Source organism: Marmota monax, unplaced genomic scaffold (assembly GCF_021218885.2).
Source record: "Marmota monax isolate L192 unplaced genomic scaffold, Marmota_monax_Labrador192_F-V1.1 WCK01_AAM20220418_F8-fsc00108, whole genome shotgun sequence".
In the NCBI taxonomy this organism is placed as follows: Eukaryota; Metazoa; Chordata; class Mammalia; order Rodentia; family Sciuridae; genus Marmota; species Marmota monax.
The window spans coordinates 1,704,117-1,716,181 of NW_026694593.1; the positions used below are offsets into that span (position 1 = coordinate 1,704,117).

The 12,065-nt window shown below is 53.1% G+C and overlaps 1 protein-coding gene across 1 annotated transcript; it reads right to left on the bottom strand.

Annotated features, from left to right (window-relative positions):
• Positions 1 to 405: 405 nt before the first annotated feature.
• On the bottom strand, positions 406 to 10,653 carry Hcn3 (hyperpolarization activated cyclic nucleotide gated potassium channel 3). The gene is made up of 8 exons (XM_046421567.2): positions 10,249 to 10,653; positions 6,890 to 7,319; positions 5,886 to 6,047; positions 5,277 to 5,495; positions 4,783 to 4,929; positions 4,123 to 4,363; positions 2,872 to 3,036; positions 406 to 2,452 (listed from the first exon to the last, which is right to left on the bottom strand). Exons 1-8 carry the CDS (start codon positions 10,524 to 10,526, stop codon positions 1,752 to 1,754), a joined length of 2,343 nt encoding a protein of 780 aa, XP_046277523.1. The 5' UTR covers positions 10,527 to 10,653; the 3' UTR covers positions 406 to 1,751.
• Between the last annotated feature and the right edge of the window lie 1,412 nt (positions 10,654 to 12,065).

Genomic DNA, 12,065 nt, shown 5'->3' on the forward strand with positions numbered 1-12,065 from the left:
GGAGCAGAGACAGGGTGATCTTGTCTAGTCTCCACTGAACTACTATTTTAAAACACTGCATATCCGTGCAGTCTGATGTTCTCCTATGTGGCCCTCACAATCAGCAGGGCATCTCCTGAGGAGCGTGACACCTCCCACGGGTAGTCTCAAGCCGGGGCAAGCTACCCCTTCATGGTGGCAGACAGTAACATCAGGGGGCCACACTTGGGAGAAGCTGGGGAGAATCAAGAGCCAGGCAGGATGATCTCATCACTGACTTCACAGCCTTGAGGCTGAGCTTGCAGACTGTCTCCCCCTGGCTGCTCTCATGGCCACCTCATTGCTTTGCTGGGCCACATGCCCCCTCCTGCACCCAGAAATTCCCTCATACCCACTTTAGTCCCACACACAAACCAAGAGCCAAAATAAGTGTCTCTATTTTCTTTTAAACCCAGCTATTTAGCAGCAATTATAAAACTTCTCCCACACACCAAGAACCCCAGAACTCCCCACCCAGGAGGAAAGGAGATTTTAGGGTCCTGGCCCCACATTCTTTGATACTGCAGAATAGGAGAGGGGACAGAGTGGGTGGGTAAGGGATTACTCTTGTCCCTGAGAAGGTAGAGGGGCTGGCTGGCTGCTCTTCCCCAGGCTTGGATTCTGTGGGGCCCTCCTTACTCCTGCACCAACAGCAGACCCAGAAGAGAAAAAAACAGATAAAAATAGTCCCCTCCCCCTCTTGGGTGGCCCCACCTGCCTTTACCTAGGTAGGGAGAGGGTTTGATATTGCTGATGGCACTGCACAAGGACCACAAGAGTTGGTGTAGTATGGTCCTGCCTCCTCCTGCTCCTCCCATCTCCCTCCCAGGAGGGGGGGAAGGACAGATAAAGGATAAAATGAATCGATAAGTCAAATTAGCAAATGAATAAATAAAATTAATAAATAACTGAATAAATAAGACAAATAAAAAAGGAAAGAAGAGATCACATAAAGATTCAGATACTTGCCCCCTACCAAGGTGGATCTAGGCTAGCACAGTCAGGAGGTGACAATTATCCCTTAGTTTAAGGGGGGGGGTACGCCACTGGGGCAGGAGGCACAGGGAAGAGGCAGCTCCCAGTTTAGAAAAATAACTCTACCACATGGACAGAGATCGCAGGGAACTGGGTAGATGTGTGTTCCCTCTTAGAGGAGATTATCTGGGTGGGTCCACAGGTGGCAGTAAGAGGGCAAAGGTAGATGCCCACACTAAGGATTCAAGACATTTGTTGGCAGCAATGAGGGCACAGGTAATTGACAGTGCCCAGCTATGCTAAGGGGACAGGAAGATAACCACATGGGGCAGAACCTGCAGGGTCATTGGCAGGGAAACAGAGATATCTAATTACTTGGCAGTGATGGTGATGGCAAGCACTTGTGCTTAATAAAGGTGGGGTCATGGATCCAGGCCTGCACCTGGCAGGACCTTGGCCAGGGAGTGCCCTTATCAAAGGGCTTTGAGTCACTTCTACTTGGCAGTGGAGACATACAGCGCCTGGCACAGTGCCTTGAGCATGGTAGGCACTCGGTACATAGGACAAATGGATGAATGCGTTAGGACGTTAGACAGGCTGTGGATGCTCTAGCTGAGGACGCAGACTATCTTCATGGTGATAAGAACAGACATTCCCATAGGCAGTGTTTCGGGTCCTCTCAGCCTTCCCCGGGAGGCATCTGCCATTGGGCACACACTATTGCACCCCAATAGCTAAGGCCTGTGTAACCAAAGGTTTCACATGTTGGCAGAGAGCTGGGGGCCCCGGGGCGTGGCTGGCTCAGGCACTGGTGGCCTGGGGGACTGGGCTGTCCCTGGAGGCTTGGCTAGGAGCCCTGAGGGGGGCAGCCGCTCACTTCCAGAGCCCTTCCGCCCAGGAGAGCCATCGCCTGTTGCCCGCTGAGGCAAAGAGGGTTGGGAGGCTGAGAGTGGGCGGCCCCGAGGTCCTAACCGCCGGCTACCTCCTCCTGGTGGAGGGCCCAGCAGGGACACCTGGGAGCGCCCTGCCCTGGATAGGCTGGCATGGAGGGTTCGAACTGGTGGGGCAGGCAAGCGGGAGGTGGATGCCCATGGCCCCCGAGCCAGCAGAGGGCCGCCTCGGACAGGCACCAGTGGGGAAGCTGGGGAGCCTGCTGAGAGTCGAGCAGAGCGAGCAAGGAGGGTGGCTGGAGAATCTGGGGAGAGAGGCAGGGGGCCCCGCTGGTGAGTCAGAGCAATGGCCACATTGGAGGTCACAGCAGCTGCCTGTAGAGGGGCATGCACAAGCGGCTCCCACAGCACTGGCTTCCCACTGAGCCGAGCTCCAGTGCCTGGAGCCAGACCCCGGACACCCCGAGCCATGTCCCTGTCGTGTTGCACCAAATGCTGCTCCATGATACCGCCGCTGCTGCCTGGGCTTGGCTCAGAGCGCTTCCGTTGCAGTATGGAATTCTTCTTGCCTAGAAGTTGTTCCAGGAGGGTGGAGTTAATAATAGGGAAAGAATCCAAGATAGAGGTTGGATGCCAAAGAATGTGAAGGTAACCGCTGTCAGGGGTGGGGGTGGGGATGAGGGTATGGAGATAGTGCTGGGGGATGGAGATTGGAAGATGGGGTTGGAAGAAGAGGTTGTGAATCAGAATTGGTGAGGTTCAGGGACTGGTGCTCAGTTGGAGGGCTCAGGGTATGGAGACTCGGGGGGATGTTTCCAGGGGTAGGACACACTGAGGGATAAGGACAGTGATCCACAGCGTTGAAAGGCCTGTTGGGGGCATTTGCTGGGATTGGGTGAGCTGGGTGTGGCCCTGAAGCACTAGAGACTGTTTCTTGCTATAGAGATGGGGTCAGGCACAGCTGGGATCCAGGGGAGACAGATCTCACCTATGCGGCGCAGCCGATCCATTGCCACGGTCTCAAAAGCCCTGCGCATCATAGGAAACTCCTCAAGCACTGCGTTGAAATGGTCCACACTAAGTGAGTAGAGTCGGCAGTAGGTGTCGGCCCGCACACTGGCTGTGCGCCGGCCCCGGGTCAGCAGGCAGATCTCTGCAGAAGTAGGAAGAAGGCTCAGAACCCATTCCCAGAGCTCCCTCTCACTGGGCCTGCACCAGCTGACCCAGAAGTCTCAGGATTCTCCCTAGACTTGGGAGAAACTAAAGCTTTTCCCCTACCCCTGGGTCCCTAAATGCTCCAAGCATGTCTCTCTCCAGACCTGTAAACAAATTTCTGGATGACTGCTTCCTGTCTTTCTCACTCTGCTTTTTTTCCTTTCCTTTTCCTTTTTTTTTTCCTCCCCAGCACTAGGGATGAGACCAGAGGTACTCTCTACCACTGAGTTAGAGCCCCAGCCCGCACCCCTGCACTATTTTTTTTTCAGACAGGGTCTTGCTAAGTTGCCCAGGCTGGTTTTGAACTTGCAATCCTGCCCCCCTAGCCTCCTGAGCAGCTGACATTACAGGCATACACTACCATGCGTGGTCACTCTCTCAAAGCTGACAAACAGGCAGATCTGGCTGGCCTCCAGACTCCCACTTTAATGCCCAGCCCAGCCTCACTGCTCTACCCCAGGAGGAGACCTGGGGCAGCTCACTTCTCCGACCTCTTGAATAAACACTAAGGGTTACCTTGGAGGATAAAAATAATGCCACAGGAGTCGAGTGTAACAGATGGGGGTGCTGAGGGATGGTGGGTGTTTTGAGGGCTGAGAGGTTATATGAGTCTCAAGTCCCTTTGGGAAGCTGGTAGAACTGCCCCTACTGCCACAGGCTGGGTCCCTGAATCCTAATACCAGGGCAGCTCCACAAAGTTCAAATGCCTAGGGGAGCTCTGCTTCATTCCTATTTTCCCCTCAACTCATAGGATCCTTGGATTGATTCACTGGCTAAGAGTCTTAAAAGGCCCTCTGTCTCAATAATTTGTGACCTGACTATGCACTGGAAACTCCTGAGAAGCTTTTAAAAAGTACAGCTCCCCCCACCCCCAGGCCCCAAGCCTAGAGATTCTGAGCATGCTGGGAAGGGGACTGGAACCCTGATTGTACAGCACAGCCGGAGGGGATCCTGATCCCAGGGAGCATTTGCCCAGTCTCCAGTGTTTGTGATCCACCCTCCTCCCTCCTTGAGATCTGCTAACCCCCAAAGTAGGATCCATCAGTGAGGCGGGTGTCCCGGGCACCACGTGCCAGCACACTGAGCAGCCCGTGCTGGATGAAGTACATCTTCCTGCCCACGGAGCCCTCACGCACCACAAGGTCCCCCGGCTGGAAGACCTCAAAGCGTAGCTTGGTGAGCACTGCGGTGACGAAGCTGGGGTCGGCATGGGCGAACAGTGGCATATGGGCCACCAGGCCTCGGCAGGTGAAGTTAATGATCTCCTGGGCAGGGGAGGGACCTGTCAGGTAGGCTCTGCCCCCTGCCCTAAGATCCCTCCAATGAGCTGTCTCCAGAAACCCCACCCTGGGGTCAAGATCTGCCATAGGATGGCGATGCTACAGTGGGCCTGGGACCATTCCTAAGCTCCTGTCTTCAAAGCCCTCCCTCGGGCCTGGGTGGAACCATCTCCCCAAAACAGAAATCCCTATAGCCCCACCCATGCATATATCACCCATAAGACCTTCAAGAAAGTCTCTTAACTCCATAAGGCCCCCCACATACCTGATCTCCCACGGGGCCCTCTACAGGCCTTACTCCCTATAAGAGTACCTACTGATCAGTTCCTCCTGCCCTGAGAAACAGCACCCCCAGAAACCCAGATCCTTGAAGAGCCCCCTTCAAGGGCCCAGCCCGGCCCCACCTCCCGCAGTGGCTCGCTCAGCTCGCCCAGGATGCTCTCCTCGTCGAACATCTTGCCCTGGTAGCGGTGCTCATAATACTCATGGATGCGCTGCCGGGTATCAGCCGGCAGCTTGTGGAAGGACATGTACTGCTCCACCTGCTTATACTGGAGGGCCGACCCATGGCCAGCAGGAAGAGGATACAGAGAGACATGGGTGGGGGTGGAAGGTCACAGACATAGATCAGAGTTAGGGAGGTGAAACATGGAGCCCGATGTGGATACACAGGACCACAAGATATACGGATAATGGTGGATATGGGGAAGACACACAGCATAGTGACAGAAAAAAACAGAAATGGCTAGAGGGGCGGGGCCCAAGGGCAGAAGTAGAGGACAAATGGACATGGGTCAGGGAAGGACACAAGAGACCCACCAGAATGGGCCTCAAGTCGAGCTACCCAGTCTCCAGCACCTCTCCACACCAACCCCTTCCCTCTCCGATCCCTGCTGACCTTCTCCTGATACTGACGCCGCGAAGAATCCAGGGACTGGATGAGGGCAGTGGCGTGACCGATGAACATGGCATAGCACGTGGCGCCCACGATCATGCTGAGCATGGTGAGCCAGACGTCGGGCATGCCCACAGGAGCCTGCTGCCCATAGCCAATGCACAGCATGTGGCTCATGGCCTTGAACAGGGCATGGGAGTACTGGCGGCCCCACGAGTGGTTCTGGGGGGCAGAGTAAATTGCAGAGCTAGGCATGGCCCCTCAGAGCCTCATTCTCCACCTTCCCCTTTTTCTCTCTTTGAGTCCTCTGCCTGCCCCTTCCACTTCAGACCATCCTCCCAGGAGACACTCGTTTCACTCTGGGGTCCCTGAAGCAAAAAAGCCCTTTTTACAGCTTGGGGCCTTTTTCTGCTTAGGTTCCATTCCTCGCCTACCCCCTCCAACACACAGACAGTTCCTCTGGGTCTCTGTCCCCCCTCCTCCCTCCTCCCCACCTCTTCCAGTCTTCTTTCTTGATTATCCCCCACCTCCTGCTCCCTGAGGCCGTCCCTGCTGCTCAGGCAGAAGAGCCCTCAGAAGGCCCAGGGGCAGCTGAGCCGGGGGACTTCTCACCACCATGCGGTTCATAGAAACCCAGCAGTCAGGAGGGAAGTCCTGCAGCATGGGGACCAGGAACTGCAGACAGCCATCCCAGTGACAGAGCAGGAGCATCATCCCAATGAGGTTGAAGATACGAACCACAGCGCTGGCCAGGTCATAGGTCATGTGAAAGATCTGAGGAGTCCGAGGAGGGGCTGCTGTGGACAGGAACCCCTCCCTGCTGGTCCTTCTCCAGTCCCAGCCTTGCAAATTATCTTTGAACTTCTCCCTTGCCCCTGCCTCCCTGAATTTAAAAAAAACGTGGATAGTGTTTGTGTGGAGTTTCTAGCACACATATATAGCTCATATAAAGTAGATCGTGCTTCCTACTCTCATAGGTAGGAAGATTAAGGCCAATCATGTGCCCTGAATCACACTGTAAGTGTCCCAGTGGAGACTCAAACAGGTCTACTGCACAAGCTGCCCGGGTGTGGCCTGAAAAAGAGGGCAGGGGGCATTTCACAATGAAATGTCCCTAGGCATGGATGGAAGGATTAATGCCAGCAGCCCTTTTCCCCTCCAACAACAGAAATAACAGTTAATTTACTCGGAACTTACTAGGCACCAGATGCCTAAGTGCTTTACATGTATTAACTCCTTTAATCTTTCCAACCACACCATAGGTACATATATTAAATAATAAAACTAGGATCTGACCACAGGACACGAAGTTGCAGAGACCACACTCTGAACCACTAATCTGCTGTCCTGAAGCCGCAGCTCCAGACTCCTCCCACCCCATCTTCACCCTGGGATCAACTAAGCCTGAAGTGTTTGTCCAGCTGCTGAGCTCCACTCTCCTGCCCCAACACTCTGCCCCAGGCCTCATCCCCTGAATCCTTTTTCTGTACCTGTTTCACCCCCATCAACTTTGGAATGAACTCAACCATGCTTCACTTATAAAGTCACCAGGAGCCCCACCCACAGAGCCTTCCCTAAGGGCTCTGCGAGCCCCCCTGCCCACCTCCCCACCCCACCTCCTCCCACTGGTGAATGTAGCGGATGAGGCGGGAGAGGCGGAGCAGCCGCAGCAGGCTGAGGATCTTGGTAAACCGAACGATGCGCAGGGCGCGCGCCGTCTTGTAGACCTCAGCGTCCAGCCGTGGCTCCAGTTCCACCACCAAGAAAATGTAATCCACGGGGATGGAAGATATGAGGTCAACCAGGAACCAGGTGCGGAGGTAGCGCGTGCGGATGGCCCGCGGTGCCAGAAGGATCTCTGCACCTTCCTCTACCACGATGCCGGTGCGGAAGTTGAGTACCAGATCCAGCAGGAAGAAAGTATCAGAAAGGACATTGAAGACGATCCAGGGAGGGGAGTTCTCCTCCTTGAAGAAGGTGATGCCCACGGGAAGTACGATGAGGTTCCCCACCATCAGCAGCAGCATGATCAAGTCCCAATAAAACCTAAGGAGGGAGGCGGATAGGGAGTAAGACCACGATATTTCACCAGCCAGTAGAATGACAGAAGATACTGTGACTCCCCACCAACATGGGCAAGAACACAGAATAACGGAATGAGGATAATAACATAAGGATAATATGGGATGAGTCCACTTACACATTAATAGCCGCTGGGAATGAGAACTGGAACCGCTATTTAGGAAACTGTGCAGCATTATCTAGTAAAGTTGAATAGTTGCATTCCCAGAAACCCAGCAATTCCATTCCTAGGTATGTACACACCAGAGGGAAACAAGCACTCCAGCAATAAATATAGGAATATTTATAACAGAATTAAATTTGGGAACAACCCAAATATTCATCAGTAGAAAGTATAGATAAATAAGACACGAAGATAAATACTCTGTGATACATGACATATTCATAGTCTGGAATACTACGTGGCTGTGAAATTACTCAATTACAGCTACATCCGCAGTAAGGATGAAGCTCACAAATTTCATAATGGGGAAAAAAAAACATAAGGATAATATGGGATGAGCGTACTTACACAGAGTTTAAAAACAGGCAAAACTAAATTACATTCATTATTTCAGGATTCAGAAAAGTGGTAAAACTATTTTTAAAAGTAAGAAAATGAGTACCACAAAACTTAGAATATGGGGTTGGGGATAGCTCCGCAGTAGAGTGTGTGCTTAGCATGCTTGAGGCCCTGGGCTCAATCCCCACCAGTAATCAATCAATCAATAGATGATAAGAATAGTGGGTTTGGGAAATAAATATGAGAACACTTAGCTGAACACTTAGTGGGTACTCTCATATTTATGGGTTTGCGAAAGAGATATGAGAGAACTTCTGTGCCACTGGCAATATGCAGCCTCTTAACCTAGACAGCTATTACATGACAGTTTGTGTGTGTGTATCATCCCTACTATATAAGACCTATGTCACCACTTTTAACTATTCTAAAGGTTAAAAAAGAAAGATAAAGTACTCCAATCCCACAGGGTTGTTGAAAAAATTTCCACTGAAACAATGGATGTGACAGTGCTATACAAGCACTAGCTGGTGTTATGACTCACCCACCCTTTATCCCCAGCTTTCTGAAAAGGTTGTGGCTTCTCCCATCTCCAGCTTTCTGCCCATTCCTATTCTAGGACCCCACACTCTCCTCAGCCGTCCCGACTCCGTTCCTCCTTCCCAGCACAGTTGGACCTGTGAATCCTGTTTGTCTACGGGGATCTGCTCATCTGTGTTCCAGGGGAGTCTGGTCTGTCCTGCCCCCATTGACCTGAGCATTCCAGAGATGCCCCTCCCTAGTGCCTCCACTGCATCTCATAGGTCTGCTCACACAGAGGAACTTCATGGGCAATCCGAGGCAGTAAGGCTTGAGCTCTGCACTCCCTACTCTCTCTAACCTTCCTGTGCCCAGGCAAGGGTATGGGCTAGGGAGAGCCACACTGCTGTGGCAGACGCTTTAGAAATAAGAGGTTGGGAGGGAGCTGAGAGAAGCCTTCACTCAGATAAAATCACTGGATAATCTGAGGCACTCAATTACCAATGGTGGTTTTAATTCTAGGACACATCTAATCCCAGTATAAACCCAGGGCACAGTGCCTTCCGACTCTGACTGAAAAACCAATCCTCCTAGCCCCTGAAAGGTGCTTGGGGGTTCCCAGTACGGGCCTTCAGGAAACCCCTCAGACTGTGTGCTTTTGTTCAACAACAAATCCTTGATCCCTCTTTCCCTCTCTCCTGGGCTGCTGAGGAGAAATCCTGTACTGTGAGATTCTGGGAGAGGGGAGGGAAAAAGGGTTTGCCTAGCCATAGAGCATCTTCACAGCCTGACTCACAGGCGGTCACAAGCCCAGCGGGTGATGCAGAAGAAAGGATGGAGAGAAGCACAATCATAAGGGGGATATAGCTCCTGGGGATACATATGAGGGTGAACTGGAGAGAGAAAGGGTGACCATGGGGAACTAGAAAAGGTGCACTTGAGGGATGAGAGTGAGGCAGTAAAGAGAGAAATGGAAAGGACAATGGGAGGAAGAGGAACATTTAAGGAGTGTGTATATCTGTGGATTCAAGATAACATCTGGGTTCCCAATTGTGTTTCAAGGCTCTAGATTCACACTTCAGCCATTCTGCTTCTTTGGTTCCTCGGGTTAGAAGCTTTGCACACATCTCTGCCTCATCCAAAAGCTGTCCTTCATTTTCCCCAAGGACAGGGCTGCTCTCCTCCCCTAGCGACCTTGATGTAGAGGTACAGCCTGATGGGGACTGTGAAATGGCCCCACCCCCACCTCCTTTCCTCTTTTCTGGGAGTCACCTGGGCAGTGACTGTGCCCTGGCTTTGCTACCTCAATTGCTCTGAGTATTCGCCTTGCCACACCCTGCGTTCAGCACCACGGACAGCGATCAGACCGGCTGTCAGGACCCCTGCCCTCTCCAGCATTCCTATTTTTCTTGTAGCTTGTCCTGCTGAACTAGGCAGGTGCTGGAGGTAGGGGTACAGGAGGGGAGAGAGCGGAGGTCGGCTGCTGCCTCAGGCTAACCCTTGGACTATGACATAATTTCCCAGATCCCCACCAAACAGGACGGAAAGAAGCAAGGGTTCCAAACTCGGGTAGTCCCTGTAGTCCGGATGGGGTCCCAGGTTCCTGAAATGGGAAAGCCAGGTCTCTGGAGATCCTCTGATGTGTGCTTGCCCCTTTGGCGCCCCAGCCTAACAAATCACCGAGGATCTCCGGCCGGGGATACCCTACACAGGTATTCCCAGGCTAGGCTGAGGGAGGTGACTCTCCTGCCCCACCCAGAGACCCCTGGGCCGGAAATGAAGTGACCTCGGAGGGTGGGGCGGGCCTAGACCGCGCGTGGCTGCCCGCGGGGGTGGGATCCGCGTCTCCCGCCCTCCCTGCCGGGCCCCCAATACCGGAAGTCGCTGTAGGGGTGGATGATCCAGGCCCCCGCTGACTTCACCCTCTCCTGCTCGATTTCCACTGCTTTGTGGCTGCCGAATACCCGAAGAGAGAACTTGTTGACCGTGGGCTGCAGTAGCGTCCCGAGCTGCCTCCTCTTAGGCTCGGGAGCTGACCCGGGGATCGGACCTGAGGCCGCGGGCGCGGGAGTGGGAGCAGTGGGAGGCGCCGCCTCCAGCCCAGGGGTCGTCCCTTCGCCGGCCCCCGCCGCTGGCCGCTGCTCCGCCTCCATGACGACCGCCCGCTTACACCCTTGGCCTCCCACACCCCGCTGCGGCCATGGGGGCGCCCCCCGACCCCTCAGGAGTAGGAGCCGGCGTGGCCCCGCGGGCTTGCAGCGGAGGCGCCTCGGGCTCGGAACCGCTGGCGCGCGGGGCGGAGGGGGTGTGTGCGACAGACTGGCAGGCGGGCGGCGGGCGGGGTGGCGCTGCGCCCCCTGGCGAGGGCTGCGCGAAGACCCGGTGGAGCGGACGGGGGTGGGACCAATGATGCCCGCGTCCTGGGGGGACTCAGAGGTGGGTGTGGCTTAGCAATCCGAAAGCGGCCCTCCAAGGGTCGGAGCAGAAGGCGGCGAAGCACAGCCCGAGCCAAGGAGAGGGCGTGGCCTAGAGTTGACAGGCTTTTAGCCACTGAGAGTCCGGGAGGTGGAGCCGCCTGCAAGTGGCGGGAAAACCGGTCCTGGGTTTTGCGGGTAGGCGAAGGGTTGGGGGCCAATGGAAGAAGTGGGAAATGGCTTTTCAGGTTCTTCTTGCCCATCCTCGCCCGTGGGTCTCCAATCCTGATTTGTCTTCTTTCATCTTTCTCCTTACGCTTATTCCTGCTTTCTGAGCTCCTCCAAGCTGCTACCCTTAGTATATTTCCTGATTCTGCCAACCTTCACCAAATGCAACTCTTTAGGGACTCTTAGCCATATTATAAAGCCATGCTTATCTGGGCTCAAGGACAGACCAATGAACAGGTAAATTTCAGTGCTGTGATGTTAAAGGGTATAAATTCCTGAATATCTCAAATTCTTCCTTTCATATCTCTATCTCTCTCTGGTGCTGGGGACTGAACCCAGGCATACTAGGCTCTGCCATTGAACTACACCCCCAGCCCTGCCAGTCATTCTTCTAAAATCCAAATGTAGCTGTAAAGTCCTTCAAACTTCCCCATTTTAGGACTGCATTGAAGCTCTTTAGCATAATTTACCAGGAACTGCAAAATTTGGACCTAGTTTCAACTCTCTTCTGATAGTCCCTATCTTGAAAGCCAGGACTGCAATAATGCTGAAATGTATTGTTCTGCCTTGTCTCCAGGTCCTTGCAAACATTTTCTCTGCCTGATATTCTCCTCCAATTCACTTTCCAACAGTTGAGATCTCATCTCTTTTAGGAAACCTAGAAACAGATTTCCAACTCCTTTCCCTAGAGTCTAGTCTAGAGATTTCTTACTGGAGTCAGGGCATCACTTTTTATAACAGCTCTTGTTACAGGGTTGACAATATAAGTTTATAAGACAGTCTCATCTCCTTTATATGTTGAAATCCTGGAGTACAGGAGACTTATGCCTGGTAAAAAGCTGGACATAGAGAGGACACCCATTAAGTGTTTGTTGAATGAATGAACGATCTAGGAAAGTGTGCAAGACTGAAATCTTCACTCCTTTCCAATTCTTTCACTCCCCCTCTTTTCTATGTCACGGAATTTCTCCTATTTTTTAACCGATTTAATCTCCATCATCTCTGACGATCTTCCACCTAGCTTCACTCTGATATTCCCTGACTTAATTT

Bases quoted from the DNA above. Each gene is read 5' to 3' on its own strand.
- Hcn3 (XM_046421567.2), bottom strand. From the start codon at position 10,526: ATGGAGGCGGAGCAGCGGCCAGCGGCGGGGGCCGGCGAAGGGACGACC. The intron at 7,320-10,248 runs GTATTGGGGGCC...CTCCCTCCTTAG, and splicing joins CACCCCTACAGCGACTTCCG to GTTTTATTGGGACTTGATCA. The intron at 2,453-2,871 runs GTGAGATCTGTC...AACAACTTCTAG, and splicing joins GGATCGGCTGCGCCGCATAG to GCAAGAAGAATTCCATACTG.